Source organism: Petromyzon marinus, unplaced genomic scaffold, assembly GCF_048934315.1.
Source record: "Petromyzon marinus isolate PM22_M1 ecotype Great Lakes invasive population unplaced genomic scaffold, UKy_Petmar_22M1.pri1.0 PM_G_Scaffold_11, whole genome shotgun sequence".
Classification (NCBI taxonomy): Eukaryota; Metazoa; Chordata; class Hyperoartia; order Petromyzontiformes; family Petromyzontidae; genus Petromyzon; species Petromyzon marinus.
In genome coordinates, this window is record NW_027422662.1 from 834,286 (window position 1) to 858,200 (window position 23,915).

A 23,915-nucleotide genomic window follows, 5' to 3' on the forward strand; every position below is an offset into this window, starting at 1 on the left:
GGTCCAAGCGGCACCCGGCCACCTCCCACCATCGCCTTCTCCTATTGGACGCTGCCTTTAGCAGCGTTGCGCTCCCATTGGCTTAGCAAACTCGGATCACGATTCGCGTTTCGTAATCATAGCTCGACACGATTCAGCACGAGAATGAATCGAAACAACGGAATCGCGTTCGAGTAAAAACATTTGATTTAAATATGGTACGTCAACAATACAACTTTTATTTTTTTTACATTTATTTACACCGGCGCGAATGCCAACGCGAGTTTTATTGTCGATGTTGAGTTTTGTAATTTCGTACTGTAAAAAAAAATTGCCTCAAAGTCGCTCCCGCCTCGGAGCCAATCGGATTTGGCATCTCCCTTCCCACGTGACGCGAAGTTTTTTTGTTTTCCCGCCAATTTGTTTTGGCTCCTCCCCCTCACCCACCGCCATTTTTTTTAATTCGTGAGGGGGGTGCAGACGCCGGAAAATTTATTTTTGTTGCTCAATTAACGACGAGGACGACGAGGAGGAGGACGACCCGCTAGGAGTGTGAGGTCGCCACTTTTGAGAGAAAGCGTGAGGTAAAGAATGCCCTCTACCGTCCAGGTTGTGGCGTGCAAGTTTGGTGTTTAAGGGTTTGTGTTTAAGGGTTTGCCTTTAAGGGTTGGCGTTTAAAGGTTGGCGTTTAAGGGTTGGTGTTTAAAGGTTGGCGTTTAAGGGTTGGTGTTTAAAGGTTGGCGTTTAAGGGTTGGTGTTTAAAGGTTGCTTCTTAAGGTTTGGTGTTTAAGGGTTGGCGTTTATGGGTTGGCTTTTACGGGTTTGCGTTTAAGGGTTGATGTTTAAGGGTTTGTGTTTAAGGCTTGGTGTTTAAGGGTTGGTGTTTAAGGGTTGGTGTTTAAGGGTTGGTGTTTAAGGGTTGGTGTTTAAGGGTAGTGTTTAAAGGTTGGTGTTTAAGGGTTGGTGTTTAAGGGTTGGTGTTTAAGGGTTGGCGTTTAAGGGTTGGTGTTTAAGAGTTGGCTTTTAAGGGTTAGTGTTTAAGGGTTGGTGTTTTAAGAGTTTAAGAGTTTTCACGTTTAAACAGAGAGAAAGCGTGAGGTGTGTGTGTGTGATGGTGTGGTGATGTACACTCTGTGTGTGTGATAGTGTGGTGGTGTGCACTGTGTGTGATGGTGTGATGGTGTACACTCGTGTGTGTATGTCCTCTCCCGCAGCCAATCGGAGGCAAGTTCAGGGGGCAAGGGTCGCGAAATTTCAGAATTTGTCGATGGCCGCCTCGAAGGCCTCCACTTAGGCTGCGACTTTAACCATTTAACTTTACCACTTTAAACATTAAACTACAAATAAACAACGACTATACAACAGCTATACAACGACGACTAAACAACAGCACAACAACAACTTCTCCGGCGATGTCTACGATGGACGAAGTGAACTCGCGCGCCTCAGCTGCCCAAGGTTCGAGTGATTTTGAGGGCGAATTTTTTTTTAAATTTGTTTTAATTTATTTAAGTCGAAAAATGTTTTAAGTTTTTAATTTAATTTAGTCGAATTTTTTTTAAAATTTAAAGTCGAACATTTTTTATTTAAAGCTTTCGTGACTGCAGCCGCCCACACCTCCTGCACCACCACCACCACCCCAGCCGCCCACACCTCCTGCACCACCACCACCACCCCAGCCGCCCACATCTCCTGCACCACCACCCCAGCTGCCCACACCTGCACCACCACCACCACCCCAGCCGCCCACATCTCCTGCACCACCACCCCAGCCGCCCACATCTCCTGCACCACCACCCCAGCCGCCCACATCTCCTGCACCACCACCCCAGCCGCCCACATCTCCTGCACCACCACCACCCCAGCTGCCCACACCTCCTGCACCACCACCACCCCAGCCGCCCACATCTCCTGCACCACCACCACCCCAGCCGCCCACACCTCCTGCACCACCACCCCAGCCGCCCACATCTCCTGCACCACCACCACCCCAGCCGCCCACACCTCCTGCACCACCACCACCCCAGCCGCCCACATCTCCTGCACCACCACCCCAGTCGCCCACATCTCCTGCACCACCACCACCCCAGCCGCCAACATCTCCTGCACCACCACCACCACCCTGGCTGCCCCCCCTAACATCACGGCCCCCCCTTCCACCGCAGCGCCGGCAGCCCCCCCCTCGCGGCCGCGGCTCGTGACGCCGGTGCGCCGCTCGGCGCGGATCCACGCGGCGGGGGGGGCGGTGGGGGGGGGGGCGACCCCCCCGGGGAGGGCCCTGAGGGACGGCGACACGGTGGGAGGCATTGCGGAGCTGCTGCTGGCAGCGGCCTACGCGGAGGAGGAGGAGGCGGACGAGGTGGTGGTGCAGGAGGGCGCTGCTGGCAGGGGAGGGAGGGGGGGGGGAGAGGCGGCGTCACCGCACGAGGTTCCTGCTGAGGGCCAGCGCGGCGCTGGGGGACAACGCCCCCCAGCAGCAGCAGCAGCTCGGGCTACTGGGGGGCTGGGCGGTGAGCGGAGTGAGATGAGTGGTGGGGTGAGCGGAGGGGTGAGCGGAGGGGTGAGTGAGATGAGTGGAGGGGTGAGCGGAGGGGTGAGCGGAGGGGTGAGTGGGTGAGTGAGATGAGTGGAGGGGTGAGTGGGGTGAGTGTAGGGGTGAGTGGGTGACTGGGTGAGTGAGATGAATGGAGGGGTGAGTGGGGTGAGTGGAGGGGTGAGTGAGTGAGATGAGTGGAGGGGTGAGTGGTGGGGTGAGTGGAGGGGTGAGTGGGTGAGTGAGATGAGTGGAGGGGTGAGTGGGGTGAGTGGGATAAGTGGAGGGGTGAGTGGGTGAGTGAGATGAGTGGAGGGGTGAGTGGGGTGAGTGGAGGGGTGAGTGAGATGAGCGGAGGGGTGAGTGGGGTGAGTGGAGGGGTGAGTGAGATGAGTGGAGGGGTGAGCGGAGGGGTGAGCGGAGGGGTGAGCGGAGGGGTGAGTGGAGGGGTGAGTGAGATGAGTGGAGGGGTGAGTGGAGGGGTGAGTGAGTTGAGTGGAGGGGTGAGCGGAGGGGTGAGCGGAGGGGTGAGTGAGATGAGTGGAGGGGTGAGCGGAGGGGTGAGCGGAGGGTGAGCGGAGGGGTGAGTGGAGGGGTGAGTGGGTGACTGGGTGAGTGAGATGAGTGGAGGGGTGAGTGGGTGACTGGGTGAGTGAGATGAGTGGAGGGGTGAGTGGGGTGAGTGGATGGGTGAGCGGAGGGGTGAGCGGAGTGGTGAGTGGAGGGGTGAGTGAGATGAGTGGAGGGGTGAGCGGAGGGGTGAGCGGAGGGGTGAGTGGAGGGGTGAGTGGGTAACTGGGTGAGTGAGATGAGTGGAGGGGTGAGCGGAGGGGTGAGTGGAGGGGTGAGTGGATGGGTGAGTGAGATGAGTGGAGGAGTGAGTGGAGGGGTGAGTGGAGGGGTGAGTGAGATGAGTGGAGGGGTGAGTGGAGGGGTGAGTGAGATGAGTGGAGGGGTGAGTGGAGGGGTGAGTGGGGGGGTGAATGGGGTGACTGGGTGAGTGAGATGAATGGAGGGGTGAGTGAGATGAGTGGTGGGGTGAGTGGAGGGGTGAGTGGAGGGGTGACTGGGTGAGTGAGATGAGTGGAGGAGGGGAATGTTTCTGCAGCTGGCTGATGGCCTGTGGTGCTGTCCACCCCCCTATCTCCCCACCCCGGAGTGCCCTACAGTGCTGCCCTTAATTGCTACTCCCAACAGAACTTGCCACAAAAGTGTGCTGAGGCTACTGGGGGTGCCTTTGTCTTTGTATAGGCTGCCTGTCCTCCTCGCATCGCGTGTCACCCAATAAATCAGAGGCCACGTGGTTTGCTGTGCGTTTCAAGCTTTATTATCCAGCCACTCCGAGCGTAGCTGCCGTCACTACACACGCCACGTGATGGGGGCACGGCCACGCCCACTGGTGGGGCACGGCCACGCCCACTGGTGGGGCACGCCCACTGGTGAGGCACGGCCACGCCCACTGGTGGGGCACGGCCACGCCCACTGGTGGGGCACGGCCACGCCCACTGGTTTGGGCACGGCCACGCCCACTGGTGGGGCACGGCCACGCCCACTGGTGGGGCACGGCCACGCCCACTGGTGGGGCCCCTCGGCGCGAGGGTTTCCCGACGTTCAATTGCTGACCAAGATCGGAGGTCAGAATGAAACCACCAGATTCTGATGTTTATTTCTGCATTCACAAACGATGAGGATCATCAACCTCGTCAACCTGGTCATCCTCCCCTAGGAGGGAGCTCGAGAGCGATGGGTGACAGGGTGAGCTCGGAGCGACCCCACAAACTTTCACCGCTTTTGCTCGACTCACCGCTATTACCGCCACCACATGGACAAACCCCGCACGCACGCAACAATATTTACATGCCGCAAGACAAAGGTCTACCACCACCACCCCCCCCTCCTCTCTATCTCGCTCCCCCTACCCCATAGCTTGGAACAGACTGGCGAGCGACGTTTAGCGGCGTAGGCGGGCAGGGGGGCGCCCAGTAATCATCGCCAGCACCCGCAGCCACCTTAATCTCCCCTGTGGCGATGTTTACGATACGCACGGCGTGAAAGAAGTTCGACACGCACCACACGGCCGCCACCACTACCGCCATCACTACCGCCACCGCGTGTCACTGTAGACACACATACACATAGACACAGACACACACACACAGACACATAGACACACGCAGACACATAGACACACAGAGACACATAGGCACACGCAGAGACACAGACACACACAGAGACACAGACACATAGACAAACACAAAGACAGACACACGCAGAGATACATAGACACACACAGACACACACATAGAAATACACAAACAGACACACAGACATACTCACAGACACAGTCACACACAGAGACAGACACACAGACAGAGGCGTGTGTCTGTGTGTGTGTCTGCCAGGATGAGTAAAAAAAAGGTGTCGTCTGTCGACTTGGAAATAATCCCACGGGAACGCTGTCTCGAGTAAAAGATGACCGATAAAAGTGTTTTGAAGTTATATCCGTTGACTTGTGAACCGAATAAATCCCGTGTTCTTCACACACTGAGTCTCGTCATCGTTTTTTCTTTTCTTACCTATAAAAGGCATTTTTTTCTGTGTGTCCGTCTGTCTCTGTGTGGACGCACACTTGCTCGCGAATCGTGGAGTTTACTTTTAAAAAAAGTAGCCGGGTACCACGCCGTAAGCCCCGTGGTGAGCCAGCACCATTCCGTTTTCCCATCCGTAAACTTTAAAAGTTGTTAAATTAACAATTTAGTGCTATTTCGCATTATTTAAGTATTTCCTTGCTCCGCTAAAGCTGCCCGGGGGTTGCCCCTAGCAACGCTCGCGCGTCATCGGTGGAGGGTGGGGGGGGATTTCTCATTCGCGTTCAAAATGTTTTTACTTAACTTGATTCCTCTGTTTGTCGTGGTCAAATGTTGTGATAAAAATTTCGTCCACTTCCCGTCATCCAATCAATTCCACATTTTGCACACAGTACTCAGATCCGGTGAAAATGCATGCCTATATCAAAATCGGCATCAATTAATTGGCTCCCTTAAAACTATTAACATTTTGTATGGACGCCTTATTATTCATATATATTTGTGTGTAGGTCAAAAACGCCGCGGTCCCTAAACTGTGGAATTGCCTCGCCTGCTCCGTGTGAACGAGTTACGGGCACCCTCACTCCACACAAACAAAATTTGTACATTGAAGATTGATTTATAAAATAACCAATTAATTCAAGTAAGCGTTGATGTGTGAGCAGGTGCCGCATCATTGACCTACTTCTCGACGGTCAGTTGGACGAAGTTGTGACAAAAAAGTTATTAAACTTCATTCCTCTGTTTGATGTCGTGGTCAAATCTTGTACTCAAGATGTCGTCCACTTCCCGTTATCCAATCGAGTTCTTTACTTTTTAGTGCACTTTAAAATAAAACCGTTTTTAAGAGGAGTTTTTCACTATTCAAAAGCCACCACAACCATTTCACTGCTTCGACGTTTGGGCAATTATAATTGAGTTAATAAACATTCTTGTCATAACCATTTTTGTATTACTATCCAAGTGTCTACCCTTAATTAACTCCTGTCTGGTTCTCATGAATTAACCAAAGCAGCATTACATTTTTGTGAACAGGGCTGAGGGTTCAGAGCATATACATTCTAATCTCAAATCATCAGTGACGTCGATAACTGGAACAGATGAGTATTCTTGGTTTTTTCGGTAAAGTCACCTCGTAGAAGGGAAACAATAAAATAATAGAAATATAAAACAATAAAATTCTCACGACGTTTCGACTGCAACACAAGAAGCAATCATCATCAGGTGTGAAAACCACAGCATTAATTTTTTCCATATTTTCTTGCTGTGGTTTTCACACCTGATGATGATTGCTTGTGTTGCAGTCGAAACGTCGTGAGAATTTTATTGTTTATTATTTATTTTATTTTATTGTTTCCCTTCTACGTGGTGGTGACTTTACCGAAAGAACCAAGAATATGAATCCCTGCAGTCACGAAAGCTTTAAATCAAAAAATGGAACAGACGTGTTATATTATCTTGGCTTTGTGAAACAGATAAAAAGAGGCCTTCAACATTGATTGTACCTTGTACCGACAGTTGCTGAGTGGTCCAGTGCCATCACCATCAGAATCCATGGTCAATCCACTGCTGGATGAGGTTCTCAAAAAGCTCTCACCATCTCCCGAGATCCCGAAAAGTATTAATCCACCCAGTACCTGCAGGTGATACTCATCAGCTGATATCATCCCGTCATCTCGATGGGCATCCTATTGGCCGCATTCCATTCCTTGGCTGTCATTCCATCACTATCCTCAACCAACCATTGACCAACATTCCATAACAGAATTCAACTAAGGGGAGAGTATTTGAAAGGATGCGATTAATTCACCCACCCATGGGATACGGGTCCATAATAGCAAATCATTACAGTCGCAGGCGCACGGCGAATTGTAACGATGGAGACACTACAGCACACTGTCGATTTGCGGTGCGACGAAATTAACTGAGCTCGATTTTTCGATTTGAAGCTTTCGTGACTGCAAGGATTCATCTTCTTTGGTTCTTTCGGTAAAGTCACCACGTAGGATGAGAATAAAATAATAAAATAACACAATAAAATTCTCACGACGTTTCGGCCACAACACAAGTGGCCTTCTTCAGGTGAAAGGAACAAACCTGTCGGCACGACAGAGCTTCAATGAACATTGTGTTATTTTATTGTTTTATTTTATTATTTTATTCTCATTCTACGTGGTGACTTTACCGAAAGAACCAAAGAAGATGAATGCTTGAGGTCACGAAAGCTTTAAAATCGAAACTCTTCTAGGCTTCACGCGGGCCGGACGAGCGGCATGCAGGAAAAAAAAAACCATCACAACCATTATTAGCGCGGACGTCCAGAATAAAAAAAACTCGTTCAAAAACCCCAAAACACGGCAACCTCCCTGGCTTTGGCGTTCCTCGGAAGACACCTGTTTCATCGACAACCGCATCAGAACACCACCAGGCCGATGTGCACCCAAATTGATCCATCAGCGACTGACACGGGGACTGCGTCGCAATCGTCACGTGGACGGTTCAATCGTCGCGGGCAGCCATCGCCTTGGCGCGGCGTCGATACAAAAAACAACGACTTGGTGAGAGGTCAACGGCGTTTGTCCTTTTTGAAACACTCGTCCCTGCCGCGCGAGTGTGGAATTTCCACTTAGGTGTGAGAGGGTGCGCCGACTGCCTGCCAGTGGTTTCACATTCAGTCCGCCAGGGGGCGAAAACGAATTGGGAATCAGACAAAGCGGTGCCTTCAATAGTAGGTTCGGTTCATATTCTTAGCTCTTTCGGTAAAGTCACCACGTTGAAGGGAAACAATAAAATAATAAAATATATAACAACCAATAAAAATTCTCACGACGTTTCGACCATAACACAAACGGTCGTCATCAGTTCAGTTTTATTCAGTTTCAGTTTATTTTGGTATAGCCCTGTGAATTCTAGATTTGAAGCTTTCGTAACTGCAAGGATCCATACTCTTTGGTTCTATTCGTTAAAGTCACGTAGGTAAAAAATAAAACAACAAAAATCACGACGTTTCGGCCACACCTGATGAAGGCCGCTTGTGTTGTGGCCGAAACGTCGTGATTTTTGTTGTTTTATTTTTTACCTACGTGATGACTTTACCGAATAGAACCAAAGAGTATAGCCCTGTGAGCCATCCGGCTCTTGAATCGGAGTGCAACCACAACAAACACAAAAACTAAAACACGAACAAGAAAAACATCTTACAGTGACTACTTTGTGTTGACTATGCAAAACAGAAAATCCATAGGAAAAAAAAACAGCAAAAATATTCCTGAAAAAAAATCACCGTACACCACCAACGCTGTGTGCAAAAACTCCCAGTGGGATGTAAGTCAAACAACAACAACGACCACGAGAACTTAGATTAAGGCCATCAGTACTACAACAAAAACACACATGTCCAACGAGGTTGTTGTTGTGTGTGTGTGTATGCAGGGGTGTATTACCACTCGGGAGACAAAGGTGGCCGGGCGTGGTGCTGGCCACCCACCCCCTCGTGTGATGTGCCGGCCTTCATCGGCGCCACTCGATAACGGCACTTCCCCCTAAAGTGTATCAATGCTGTACAAGGGATACTTGTGTGTATCTATTATGGGGGGAGTAGTGGGTGCAGTAGCGAGACAACATCACGCTGTACCCCAGCGACCCCAGTTCCATTCCCGACCACGGCTAACACGAGTGAGGGATTCTGTTCGTCCTGGTCCTGGGTCTCCCCTGGGTCTACTCGGCATGGGGAGACAAAGGCGGCAACCGGGAATGGAGTTGGCCACGCCACCCTTCCGTGTGCCGCGTGGGCCTTGAGATTCGCCGCCCACCCAGCAGCACGTCCCACCGGCCAATCAAGTCTGGGGCCTGCAGGCGGGGGAGACGCGGTGGCTGTGGTAAGGGCTGACCCCGGTGTCTTGTGCGCATGGCCAAGATTTGCATATACCACGATCCAGAGGCGGAGCCGGGGGGGGGTGACAGGGGTGACATTCTGCGTGTAAGTGCACGACACTCGGTCTGGCAAACTCTGTGCAACTGCAATGTCAGAGCGTGTCGCCAACCGATGGTGTCTAGCTCAACAGCCTGACTCTCTCTAAATCATTCTTGAAATTAACATTTGTTGAATGTCACCCCGGGCTAAAAATCCTGGCTCCGCCCCTGCCACGATCGCCACCCGCCGAGCTTAAAGGTCGAGAAGGAATTGGCTGGAGGCCCTGTCAGGACGGGCAGATTGTGTAGTACGACGGGAGGGTGGGGTGGCTGTGGGGGATGACAGGGTGCAAGTGGTCGCGTCACCGCCCCCGTTGGGTCGTCAAAGACATAATCACGTGACATTCTCTCCTGGTTTGTTTTAGTTTTAGTTTCATTTATTTTGGTTATAGCCCTGTGAGTCATTCGGCTCTTGAATCGGGTGCAACCGCAACAAACAAAAAAAACAAAAACATGAACAAGAAAACATCTTGAAGTGACTTTGTGTGACTGTGCAAACAGAAAGTCCAGGAAAAAAAACATAAAAATATTCCTGAGATAGCACCGTACACCACCAACGCTGTGTGCAAAAATCTCAGTGGGATGCAAGTCAAACAACAACAACAACAAGAAAACTCAGATTAAGGCCATCAGTCTAACAAGGCCCGCGTGTCATTGGAACACACGGGCCGTCGCGGATACACGATTGTGTTGCCGTCACATGACACGTCCCACCACAGTCACGTTGCAGCCCCGTGTCGAGCCATTAACAAGAAAGCAACACGTCACACGATTGTGTCACTGCCACACTGCCGATGCAGCGTCACCAAATAACGAGCAATTACATGTCGTAGAATCCATTGTTGTAGCGTGATCCCTGGACGAATTGCGCATTATAAATGTCAATTATTTTTTATTACAATTCCCCCATTGTAATAAGATGGGTTTTTTTGTTCTTATTTTTGTTGTTTGTTGTGGTTGCACCCGATTCAAGAGTCGGATGGCTCACAGGGCTATACCAAAATAAACTGAACTTAACTGAACCCACGTCTACGCTCCTGGCCTTCAACACAGCGACACGAACCCTACAAGTCTTGTGGGGGGGGGGGGAGACCTCCCTTGCAGTTTGCAGCGGCACGGCTGAAACGCTTGACTGAGAGGTACTCACTTGATGACTCCCACTAGCAAAGAAACCTCGTGTGCAATGTCTCTGAAGCATCAGGAATTAACGTAGCATTAGCACGGTCAACAAAAGACGCAGATCCCCCCCGTGGTAACCTTTAACAGACTGTTGGGGCAAGTGCGTGTGTGTACGTACACACACAGTGTGTACACACACAGTGTATACACAATAATATCCACGTTGTTGTTGCTGAGTTCACGCACCCAAGGGAGGGGGCAATGGAAAATGAATCTAAATCAACTTCGACTCCATCCCCGCTCTGTGACGTCACCACTCAGCATGACCTCATCGGCATGAAGTGCCAGCGGGAGGTGTACCTCGCTAGTGACGTCATGTCACCAAGGTATTCACACTCCCCCAACCCCGTCCACGGCACTCTTGAGCGTGACGTCACCTCCGCTTGGGTCACTGCCGATATCAATCCAGTGGCAATCCTTATTTGGGCAAAGCTACGCCCAGTGACTGCGGTTCATTAACATAATGTTTCCGTTGAAGCCGTCGGGTTCAGCAGCCACGCCCCATCCCTCGACATGTGGCCAGTTAACATTAACATAATGTATTCAGTTACAGAGCCGCTCCTTATGGGAGGCTTCGTGTCTCTTACCCCGGAAGTGACGTCATGTTATCTGCTTACCCGCGTGACGTTGCGAGGTAACAGGAGGCTGCCGATCCGAGGCTGCACTGAAATCCGAGGTGACAAATTCTCATGGTGGTTGTGGTTGTTGTTTACCAAGATAGAGCCTCTCTCTCTCAGGGATGTCAGTTGAGTAGCAGCGAGCATGGGAATCAATGTCCAGGCTGGAACTTTACAACGCGGGGCCTAGCCACGCGGGGCCTTGCCTCCTGCCCTCGCCTGATTGCGTTCACTTTAATTATCTCGCTTTAAGTTTAATTTGTCTTCACCCGGCTCGCCACTTTGTAACTTTGTTTTATTGTAAATATTCACGCAGTTTTTATTTTCTTTTGTTAGCAGGCCAAGCCCGCTTGAGCTGCTATACCGCTCTTGTTATCAGAAGCGACCTGCCCACAACAACACAAGGTGAGGCTTTGTCAACGTGTGTGAATGTTTTGACTTAAAACTTTGGTGACTGCAGGAATTAATATTCTTGGTTCTTTCGGTAAAGTCACGTAGATAGAAAATAAAATAAAAATAACATTATAAATTAAATGAAAAATAAAAAAACTGAAAATGAAGCAAAAAACCCACGACGTTTTGATCGCAACACAAGTGGTCTTTATCTTATTCAATTTAATCTGTTATTTTTATTTTCTATCTACGTGACTTTACTGAAAGAACCAACAATACGTGTGTCAATGTATCTATCGGTCAAAGACGCTAAGCGCGTGCCACTGTTGACTCTGAATGTGTGGAGGGGAACACCTTCACCACGGGGAGAGAGAGACAGAGACACGGATAGCCTCGGCTATGTTGATTGATCCTCGATTCATTACTTGGTGGAGTGAGGTAGAATTAATTCTGAGCAGATGAAGGTGGCCAGGCATGGTTCTGGTCACACCACCACCTGTTTACTCATGGCAGTGTGTGACAGTGTCAAGTTTGTGTTTGCAGTAAAGTCTATTAACTCTGTTGAACACGAGGATATATAAAAACAATAGTTTATTTTAGTTTTCCTCTGGAACTCTTTATACGAATGGAAACAGGAAGTTAACACAGCACACACATTCAGCTGAAGTCGGAACTGTTCATCCCAGCATTCAAGGACATCTGAGCCTGGATTCACACCTCTAAGTTGTGATTGAACATTAATTTATGCATTTCTGCATAACACAAATAGTATTGTTTTCAACACCCTTTGCTATGTCAGCTGAATTTAGCTTTCATAAATATTCCTTTTGTAGTCAGACAGCCGAAATTGTGTGCTTAGAGTTTTGAGTTAACATTCATCTTGAATATATGAAGGCTTCCAGGCATATTAATGACATTTTCCCTCTCAATGCGTGCCATAACAGCCCGTGGAGAGAAACCCTTCAGGTGCACTCTGTACGTGAAGGCGTTTTCACGTTCATCAAATCTGATTAATTTGTGAATTTTTTTCACTACATCATGAATATATTAATAAGTATAGACGTGTAAGTCACGTGTGCATTCCTCTGTGCCTGACGTGTAGATGGTGTGGATATTATTTTTTTCTGTCTGCAGCTGACGCTTCCTCTGCAGATTTGGTCTGATGGAGCAAAGGCACTCAGCACAGCAACTCGGTACGACAAGTCAACAATGCGACCAGCATGCATACAGCACGGACCGGACTGGAAATTTGACACGGCACCAGAGAACTCGCACAGGAGAGAAACCCTTCAAGTGCACTGTGTGTGACAAGGCATTTGCATGGCCATCAGTTCTTGAGACCCACCAGAGAACACACACAGGAGAGAAACCCTTCAAGTGCACGGTGTGTGGGAAGGCACTTTCACAGTCATCTGCTCTTAAAAAACACCAGAGAACACACACGGGAGAGAAACCTTTCAAGTGCAGTGTGTGTGGGAAGACATTTTCAGATTCATTTGCTCTTAAAACACACCAGAGAGCACACACGGGAGAGAAACCCTTCAAGTGCAGGGTGTGTGGGAAGGCATTTTCAGATTCATCTGATCTTGTAAAACACCAGAGAACACACACGGGAGAGAAACCCTTCAGGTGCACGATGTGCAGGATGGCGTTTACACAGTCAAGTAATCTTGTAACACACCAGAGAACACACACGGGAGAGAAACCCTTCAAGTGCAGTGTGTGCGTGAAGGCATTTTCACGGTCATCTGATCTATTACACCAGAGAACACACACGGGAGAGAAACCCTTCAAGTGCAGTGTTTGTGGGAAGGCATTTTCACAGTCATCTGCTCTTAAAAAACACCAGAGAACACACACGGGAAAGAAACCCTTCAAGTGCAGTGTGTGCGTGAAGGTATTTGCACAGTCATCTGATCTTGTAAAACACCAGAGAACACACACGGGAGAGAAACCCTTCAGGTGCACTCTGTGCGGGAAGCCGTTTGCAGATTCATCAAATCTTCGAAGACACCAGAGAACACAAAAGCATCGGAAGATCCACAAGGAGCGGAGTCGGAGTCTGAAATCAGCTTGTGAAAGTCAAAGTGCTGCAATGATCCCATCCCTCATGAAACAAGAACCGGACGAAAATCTCAGCTTGGACACTTTTAAAGGTATAAAGGTGAAATATGAAGAGGTGATGGCGAAATGTGAAGAAGTGATGGTGAAATGTGAAGAAGTGATGAGCGAAGAAGTGAAGATAAAAAGTGAAGATGAAGATTCAACTCCAAAATGGGACCTTCACATCGGTAAGCAGGAGGAGAATTCTGACTGTGAATCAGAGTGAGGCAACTCCCAGCAGTTTGTGGAAGTGGAGGTGTGGGTGGACTTGCTCCTAGACAATACAAAGTCAAGTGGAGACCCGGTAGATGTGTAAGCCAGAGACGATGTCGCTACAATATATGCACCTTTGTCACAGGCCTTTAATGACAAGAACGTGAATTTGGACACTCAATTCCTAGGTTCAACCTGCAGAGTAAGGCCGGCCAGTCTTTGTGGGCCCGTGGGTTGGGTAGACCTCTAACCAGGAGCAAGAGCGAATAAACTCCCAAGCATTCACTATGTTATAATAATTGCTTTTACACGGTGCTTGATTAATCGCCTCAGCAACTCGGAGTTTTGTGTCGTACCTCGCCTGAAACACTCGAAGAGCATCCCCAAGTAGCAGCTGCCCCTGTGTGGCACAAGGTGGTGGCCCTGCACCGGCCTGCATGTGGACAAGAGCCTGTCAGAAGGGGGCGATGATTGATGCGTTATCTCAGTTGTGTAGTTTGTAGGTAATGTTTAGAATTTGCTACATTTTCACTCAGACGCCAGCATGCAATAGCCTACTCGTTTTGAATGACACAATAGTATGTTTTACATACACTGAAGCAGACTGTGCAACTTTTTAAAAAAGCTTCTTGTTAATACGATGTAACGTGATGCAGTATATTTCACTGCAGTAATCCAATTTTGTTAATATGCCTGTCATTAATTTAGAATGTATACTTGTCTGGTTTTGTGCATACTTGCAACATTTGATCTATAAGGGTCAAACAATGAATAAGTGATGTTAGGACAAAGTGTGTGTGTGTGTGTGTTTGAAAGTAACCTGTACAGAGAACTCAGGTGAGACCCGTTGTTCTTGTGATACAGTTCACATGGTGTTTTTGTGTTCCACGAAGCATCTGGAGCAACTCATTGTCTTTTTAAATAGGTAGCACACTCGGATCATTCATCAGTTACAAGGCATACCACTTAAAAGTTACACGTATAGGAGGAGGTACATTCTCTACAACACGAATTGTAGTTTTGTCTTACGTGTTGATGCCACGTGATGTGTCTAAGGCTCTCTAACAGCTCACAGGACAGACCCAAGTGCTGTGTGCTCAATGAGATGACTGACAGGCACCACTGCACCGACTTGGTTTGGCCGACGCTCCGCTCGTTGTCGTGAGCGTCGCTCATCCGCCCTCCGTTGTTACTGTAGGGCGACTGCCTCCAACTGCCCAGCAGCGTGCTTCACGAGCCTCCTCCACAGAGGCCGATCTTGACACCGCTGGTACCGGTCATCGGCAAGTCCACTCAGCTGCACATCCTTCTGTACAGCATCAGTCCATACATCTTTAAGAGGGTTATCGAAATGCCATGCTACAGACACATGGGCAGATATGAACGAACAGAGCTAATGCATTAACATCTCAACCTTGGTTGGAAAGCGTTAAAAAGGAATGTCTTATTTGACCTGAACTGCATATTGATTGATTTGCATGTAATTTCTAAGACAATGCAAATTTGGCCCAATATGTACAAATCTTTTCCACTAAGCATACATGTTCCAGGCAACGGTTATTCACCTTGAAACGCGATGCAGTTAAGGACAATAAAAAACAACTAATACAGAGATCGTGCACTCACATCAGTCTGGGTTAGCGCGTGAGAGGACCTCCTGTAATACTATGATCTTACCAGATACGGAGACAAATTGGCATTAATGCAGATTTGAGGCTATGCGGATGGCTTTGAACCCAAAGCACCCTTCAATGGTAATGCACATAATAGAGACATGCTTTGTTCACTTTTCTAAACCCATGCCTTTAAAATAATCTCAAGCAATTTTCTCTGCCAGTCATATTTCCTGATCTTATTGCACACACACACACAAAGATCCCCCGTACAGCCTTCAACAGACTGCTGGGGCAAGTGCTGTTGGTGAGCTATAAACGCCGGCACACACAGCACTCGAGGGGGAGGGTGGCCAACACCGCACCGGGCCGCCTTTGTCTCCCCTGATATTTACACCACACTAGGAAGTCATTCAAGACTACATCGATGTAGGGAAAACCCAGGACTGGTTTAAATATCTGCCACTGTTGTGTGTCATGAGCAGGAATCCAATTTGGGTCACCGGGTTACAGAGTGCAGTGCGATAGCCACTAAATTACCGCTCCCCACTCGTACACAACAACAAGAACAAAGATCCCCGGTAGAGCATTAACAGACTCTAGGGGCAAGTGCTGTTAGCGAGCACCTATGAAGGCTGGCACGGCATATGAGGGGGGTGGGTAGCCAGCACCGCGCCCGGCCACCTTTGTCTCCCGAGTGGCGATGCTCACACATCACACTGGGTACTCAGTTGTAGGCTGAGTCGACCTAGGGATGGCCCACGACCGGTTCAGATAATCGTCACTGGCGGTATTGGCTGTGAGCGGGAAACGATCCTGGGTCTCCGGGTCCGTAGCGCAGCGTAGCGTTAACTGCTGCCCTACCGCTCGTACAAAGATACGTTTAAACACGCGCACGCAAATACACATTCTGTTTGACTAACACTTCTTTCAAACCGTACGTAGCCAAACATTTCCGTTGTAGAGTTTCGGATAATGTTTGGAATTACCACAATTTTGACCGTGACACCAACATGCAATGACCTGTGCGTTGTGAGTGACACAATACTCTGTTTGACATCCGCCGTGAAGCAGAACAGTGCATAATGTGGTGAACGTTACTGGGGTAGCCAGGTGTGCCTGTCGGATTTGAACTTTGAACCTCTGCAACAAATAGAGAATGCGCTACCATATTCCTGGTTCTAGTCACGTAGATAGAAAAAAAAAGAAACAAAAGAAAATATTTTAAAAATACAAATAAAAATAATAAAAAAATTAAAATAAATTGATGATAAGATGCCATGGGTCGACTGACTGAGATGACTGGCCAATGCACCGCCCGTACACACATAGTGTGTATGTACACACAATAATGTCCACGTTGTTGCTGAGTTCACGCACCCAAGGGAGGGGGCAATGGAAAATGAATCTAAATCAACTTAAACTCCATCCCCGCTCTGTGACGTCACCACTCAGCATGACCTCAACGGCATGAAGTGCCAGCGGGAGGTGTACCTAGCTAGTGACGTCATGTCACCAAGGTATTCACACTCCCCCAACCCCGTCCACAGCGCTCTTGAGCGTGACGTCACCTCCGCTTGGGTCACTGCCGATATCAATCCAGTGCCAATCCTTATTTGGGCAAAGCTACGCCCAGTGACTGGCGGTTCATTAACAATGTTTTCGTTGAGGCCGTCGAGAGTTTATTGCGACGGGTTCTGCAGCCACGCCCCATCCCTCGAGGTATGGCCTGGGCTCATTAACATAATTTATTCAGTTACAGAGCCGCTCTTTGTGGGAGGGGCGTATCTCTTACCCCGGAAGTGACGTCATGTTACCTGCTTACCCGCGTGACGTCGCGAGGTAACAGGAGGCTGCTGATCCGCGCTTGCACTGAAATTCGAGGTGAGAAATTCTCATGGTGGTGGTTGTTGTGATTGTTTACCAAGGTAGAGCCTCTCTCTCGTAGGGATGTCAGTTGAGTAGCAGCGAGCATGGGAATCGATGTCCAGGTTGGAACTTTACAACGCGGGGCCTAGCCACGCGGGGCCTTGCCTCCTGCCCTCGCCTGATTGCATTCACTTTAATTATCTCGCTTAAGTTTAATTTGTCTTCACCCGGCTCGCCACTTTGTAACTTTGTTTTATTGTAAATATTCACGCAGTTTTATTTTTTTCACCAGGCCAAGCCCGCTTGAGCTGCTATACCGCTCTTGTTATCAGAAGCGACCTGCCCACAACAACACAAGGTGAGGCTTTGTGAACGTGTGTGAATGTTTTGACTTAAAACTTTGGTGACTGCAGGAATTAATATTCTTGGTTCTTTCGGTAAAGTCACGTAGATAGAAAATAAAATAAAAATAAATTTTTAAATTAAATAAAAAATAAAAAATTAAAAATAAAGCAAAAAACCCACGACGTTTCGACCGCAACGCAAGTAGTCTTTATCTTATTGAATTTAATGTTATTTTTATTTTCTATCTAAGTGACTTTACCGAAAGAACCAACAATACGTGTGTCAATGTCTATCGGTCAAAGACGCTAAGCGCGTGCCGCTGTTGACTCTGAATGTGTGGAGGGGAACACCTTCACCACGGGGAGAGAGAGACAGAGACACGGATAGCCTCGGCTATGTTGATGATCCTCGATTCATTACTTGGTGGAGTGAGGAAGAATTAATGTTGAGCAGATGAAGGTGGCCAGGCATGGTTCTGGTCACACCACCACCTGTTTACTCATGGCAGTGTGTGACAGTGTCAAGTTTGTGTTTGCAGTAAAGTCTATTAACTCTATTGCACACGGAGGTTATATCAAAACAATAGTTCATTTTTGTTTTCCTCTGGAATGCTTTGTAAGAATGGAAACAGGAGGTGAACACAGCACACACATGCAGCTGAAGTCAGAACTCTTCATCCCAGCATTCAAGGACATCTGAGCCTGGATTCACACCTCTAAGTTGCGATTGAACATTAATTTATGCATAACACAAATAGTATTGCTATGTCAGCTGAATTTAGCTCTCATAAATATTCCTTTTGTAGTCAGACAGCCGAAATTGTGTGCTTAGAGTTTTGGGTTAACATTCATCTTGAAGATATGAAGGCTTCCAGGCATATTAATGACATTTGCCCTCTCACTGTGTGCCATCACAGCCCGTGGAGAGAAACCCTTCAGGTGCACTCTGTGCGTGAAGGCATTTGCACGTTCATCAAATCTGATGAATTTGAGAAACTTTTCATTACATCATGAATATATTAATAAATATAGACGTGTAAGTCACGTGTGCATTCCTCTGTGCCTGACGTGTAGATGGTGTGGATATTATTTTTTTCTGTCTGCAGCTGACGCTTCCTCTGCAGAATTGGTCTGATGGAGCAAAGGCAGTCAGCACAGCAGCTCGGTACGACAAGTCAACAATGCGACCAGCGTGCATACAGCACGGACCGGACTGGAAATTTGACACGGCACCAGAGAAGTCACACAGGAGAGAAACCCTTCAAATGTACTGTGTGTGGGAAGGCATTTTCATGGTCATCTGCTCTTAAAAAACACCAGAGAACACACACGGGAAAGAAACCCTTCAGGTGCACGATGTGCGGGATGGCGTTTACACAGTCATATCATCTCGTAATACACCAGAGAACACACACGGGAGAGAAACCCTTCAAGTGCAGTGTGTGTGGGAAGGCATTTTCAGATTTATCTACTCTTAAAAAACACCAGAGAACACACACAGGAGAGAAACCCTTCAAGTGCAGTGTGTGCGTGAAGGCATTTGCACAGTCATCTGATCTTGTAAAACACCAGAGAACACACACGGGAGAGAAACCCTTCAGGTGCACGATGTGCGGAATGGCGTTTACACAATCATGTAGTCTTGTAACACACCAGAGAACACACACGGGAGAGAAACCCTTCAGGTGCACGATGTGCGGGATGGCGTTTACACAGTCATGTAGTCTTGTAACACACCAGAGAACACACACGGGAGAGAAACCCTTCAAGTGCAGTGTGTGTGGGAAGGCATTTTCAGTTTTATCTACTCTTAAAAAACACCAGAGAACACACACAGGAGAGAAACCCTTCAAGTGCAGTGTGTGCGTGAAGGCATTTGCACAGTCATCTGATCTTGTAAAACACCAGAGAACACACACGGGAGAGAAACCCTTCAGGTGCACGATGTGCAGGATGGCGTTTACACAGTCATGTAATCTTCTAACACACCAGAGAACACACACGGGAGAGAAACCCTTCAAGTGCAGTGTGTGTGGGAAGGCATTTTCAGATTTATCTACTCTTAAAAAACACCAGAGAACACACACAGGAGAGAAACCCTTCAAGTGCAGTGTGTGTGGGAAGGCGTTTGCACGTTCATCTGCTCTTAAAAAACACCAGAGAACACACACGGGAGAGAAACCCTTCAGGTGCACGATGTGCGGGATGGCGTTTACACAGTCATGTAGTCTTGTAACACACCAGAGAACACACACGGGAGAGAAACCCTTCAAGTGCAGTGTGTGTGGGAAGGCATTTTCAGTTTTATCTACTCTTAAAAAACACCAGAGAACACACACAGGAGAGAAACCCTTCAAGTGCAGTGTGTGCGTGAAGGCATTTGCACAGTCATCTGATCTTGTAAAACACCAGAGAACACACACGGGAGAGAAACCCTTCAGGTGCACGATGTGCAGGATGGCGTTTACACAGTCATGTAATCTTCTAACACACCAGAGAACACACACGGGAGAGAAACCCTTCAAGTGCAGTGTGTGTGGGAAGGCATTTTCAGATTTATCTACTCTTAAAAAACACCAGAGAACACACACAGGAGAGAAACCCTTCAAGTGCAGTGTGTGTGGGAAGGCGTTTGCACGTTCATCTGCTCTTAAAAAACACCAGAGAACACACACGGGAGAGAAACCCTTCAAGTGCAGTGTGTGTGGGAAGGGATTTCCAAATTTATCTAATCTTCAAAGACACCAGAGTACACACACGGGAGAGAAACCCTTCAAGTGCAGTGTGTGTGGGAAGGGATTTCCAAATGTATCTAATCTTCAAAGACACCAGAGAACACACACGGGAGAGAAACCTTTCAAGTGCAGTGTGTGTGGGAAGGCATTTTCAGATTCATATAATCTTCAAGGACACCAGAAAACACACACGGGAGAGAAACCCTTCAAGTGCATCGTGTGTGGGAAGGCATTTTCACAGTCATCTGCTCTTAAAACACACCAGAGAACACGCACGGGAGAGAAACCCTGCAGGTGCACTGTGTGTGGGAAGACATTTTCAGATTCATCTGCTCTTAAAACACACCAGAGTACACACACGGGAGAGAAACCCTTTAAGTGCAGTGTGTGCGGGAAGGCATTTGCACATTCATCAAATCTTCAAGTACACCAGAGAACACAGAAGCATCAGAAGATCCACAAGGAGTGCAGTCTGAAATCAGCTTGTGAAAGTCAAAGTTCCGCAATGAGCCCATCCCTCATGAAACATGAACCAGAAGAAAATCCCAGCTTGGACACTTTTAAAGGTATCGAGGTGAAATGTGAAGAGGTGATGGTGAAATGTGAAGAAGTGATGGTGAAGAGGGAAGAAGTGATGGTGAAGAGCGAAGAAGTGAAGGTAAAATGTGAAGATGAAGATTCAAATCCAAAATCGGACCTTCACATCGATGGAGGCAACGTAAAGCAGGAGGAGAATTCTGACTGTGAGGCAGAGCGAGGCAACTCCCAGCAGTTTGTGGAAGTGGAGGTGTGGGTGGACTTCCTCCCAGACAATACAAAGTCAAGTGGAGACCCGGTAGATGTGTAAGCTTGAGATGATGTCGCTCCAATAGATGCACCTTTGTCACAGGCCTTTAATGACAAGAACGTGAAGTTGGACACTCAGTTGCTAGGTTCAACCTGCAGAGTAAGAGCGCCCAGTCTTTGTAGACCTGTGGGTTGGGTAGATCTTTAACCAGGAGCGAGAGACAATAAGCCCCCAAGCATTCACTATGTTATCATATTTGCATTTACACGGTGCTTGCTAAATCGCCTCAGCAACTCGGAGTTTTGTGTTGTACCTCGTCTGAAACACTCGAAGAGCATCCCCAAGTAGCAGCTGCCCCTGTGTGGCACAAGGTGGTGGCCCTGCACCAGCCTGCATGTGGACAAGAGCCTGTCAGTAGGGGGCAACGATTGATGCGTCATCTCAGTTGTGTAGTTTGTAGGCAATCTTGATTTGAAGCTTTCGTGACTGCAGGAATCCACACTCTTGGGTTATTTCGGTAAAGTCACCACGTGGGTAGAAACATAACAGATCACGGCGTTTAAATCACAACACAAGCAATCGTCATCAGGTGGGACAACCACAGCAAGAGAAACTGCTGAAGTAGTAGGCGCCTTCTCCAGCAGTTTCTTATTGCTGCTGTGCTTGTCCCACATGATGACGATTGCTTGTGTTGCCATCGAAACGCCCTCATCTATTATTTGTAGCGTAATGTTTAGAATTTGCTACATTTTGACCCAGACGCCAGCATTCAACGGCCTACTCGTTTTGAATGATGCAACAATAGTACGTTGTACATACACTGTTAAGCAGACGGTGCGTGTTTGTAAAATAACTTCTTGTTAATACGATGTAACGTGATGCAGTCAATTTCGCTGCAGTAATTCGATGTTAATATGCCCGTCAATGATTTAGAATGAATACTTGTCTGACTGTGCTTGTACATGTATCATTTTGTCTGAGGGGCAAACATTGAATAAGTGATGTTAGGACAAAGTGTGTGTGTGTTTTGAAAGCAACCTGTACAGAGAACTCAGGTGAGACCCGTTGTTCTTGTGATACAGGTCAAAGGGTACTTTTGTGTTTCAGGAAGCATCTGGAACAACTCAATTGTCTTTGAAATAGGGAGCACGCTCGGATCATTCATCAGTTACAAGGCATACCACTTGAAAGTTACACGTATAGGAGGTGGTACATTCTCTACAACACGAATTGTAGTTTTGTCTTACGTGTTGACGTAGATTTTGTCTAACTGGGACTAGAAATGCACCTTGCTGATTCACGTCTGGATGTTCGTACCTATCGGTTGAAGCAAACCCCACTGCTGTTGTTGAGACGCTGTGCACCAATAAGGGTCCAACACATTGACGGCCTTCAGGCCAGGAAAGTCACAACATTTACGGCACACGAAGGACGCATTCACGCAAGTACCCCATGCTCCGTTTTGTTGTTTTAAAATGAAACATCTTTGAATTGTGTTGTGTTTTGACTTAGATTATTTTATTTCTTCATTAAAAGCTTGTATCAATTTACATCTGGAAGACTTCATTGAAAAGGACATTTCGTGTGAATTTTCTCTCGTCATTAAGTAGATGGCCTTGCCGAGGGTTCGGTTCAATGCGGACACAAACAGTGTACACACACACAGTGTACACACTATGTACACACACACAGTGTATACACAGTGTACACACACTGAACACATACAGTGTACACACACAATGTACACACCGTGTACACAGACAGTGTACACAGAGTGTACACACACAGTGTACACACACTGTATACACATAGTGTACACACACAGTGTATACACAGTGTACACACAGTATACACAGGGTACAAATAGAGTGTATACACACACTACACACACAGTGTACACACACTGTACACACAGTGTACACACGTACAGTGTACACACATAGTGTACACACACGGTACACAGTGTACACACACAGTGTACACACACACAGTGACACAGTGACACACACAGTGTACACACACACAGTGACACAGTGACACACACACAGTGACACAGTGACATAACAACAATCGCCATTCGCCACTAAGTGGCGGTGACGTCACCACGACGCTTATGCCAGGCACAGTGACACACACACAGTGACACACACAGCGACACACAGTGACACAGTGTACACACGCAGTGTACACACAGTGACACACACACACAGTGACACAGTGGCACACACACAGTGACACACAGTGACACACACAGTGTATACACATAGTGTACACACACACAGTGTACACACACAGTGTACACACACAGTGTATACACAGTGTACACACACACAGGGTATACACAGTGTACACACACACAGTGACACAGTGACACACACACAGTGACACACAGTGACACACACAGTGTATACACATAGTGTACACACACACAGTGTACACACACAGTGTACACACACAGTGTACACACACAGTGTATACACAGTGTACACACACAGTGAACACACATACAGTGTACACACACAGTGTCTGTACACAGTGTACACACACACAGTGTACACACACACACAGTGTATACACAGTGTACACACAGTGTACACACACAGGGTACACACACAGTGTACACACACACAGTGTATACACATAGTGTACACACACACAGTGTACACACACACAGTGACACACACAGTGTGCATACACGCAGTGTACACACACAGTGTACACACACACAGTGACACACAGTGACACACACAGTGTATACACATAGTGTACACACACAAAGTGTACACATACATACAGTGTATACACAGTGTATACACACAGTGTACACACACAGTATACACGCACACAGTGTACACACACACAGTGTACACACACACAGTGTATACACAATAATGTCCACGTTGTTGCTGAGCTCACATACTCAAGGGAGGGAGCAATGGAAAATGAATCTAAATCAACTTAAACTCCAACTCTGTGACGTCACCACTCTT

The 23,915-nt window shown here is 47.8% G+C and overlaps 1 protein-coding gene and 1 long non-coding RNA gene across 2 annotated transcripts; both read left to right on the forward strand.

Annotated features, from left to right (window-relative positions):
• Positions 1 to 402: 402 nt before the first annotated feature.
• Positions 403 to 5,054, forward strand: LOC116937298 (uncharacterized). Its single transcript, XR_012932028.1, has 4 exons — positions 403 to 563; positions 1,194 to 1,437; positions 2,145 to 2,489; positions 4,439 to 5,054. It is a non-coding gene; the product is annotated as an uncharacterized LOC116937298 (long non-coding RNA).
• A 7,345-nt stretch (positions 5,055 to 12,399) lies between these two features.
• Positions 12,400 to 15,401, forward strand: LOC142908905 (uncharacterized). The gene is made up of 2 exons (XM_076059560.1): positions 12,400 to 13,552; positions 14,776 to 15,401. The coding sequence occupies exons 1-2, from the start codon at positions 12,424 to 12,426 to the stop codon at positions 14,913 to 14,915; spliced, it is 1,269 nt and encodes a 422-aa protein (XP_075915675.1). The 5' UTR covers positions 12,400 to 12,423; the 3' UTR covers positions 14,916 to 15,401.
• The last annotated feature ends 8,514 nt before the right edge of the window (positions 15,402 to 23,915 follow it).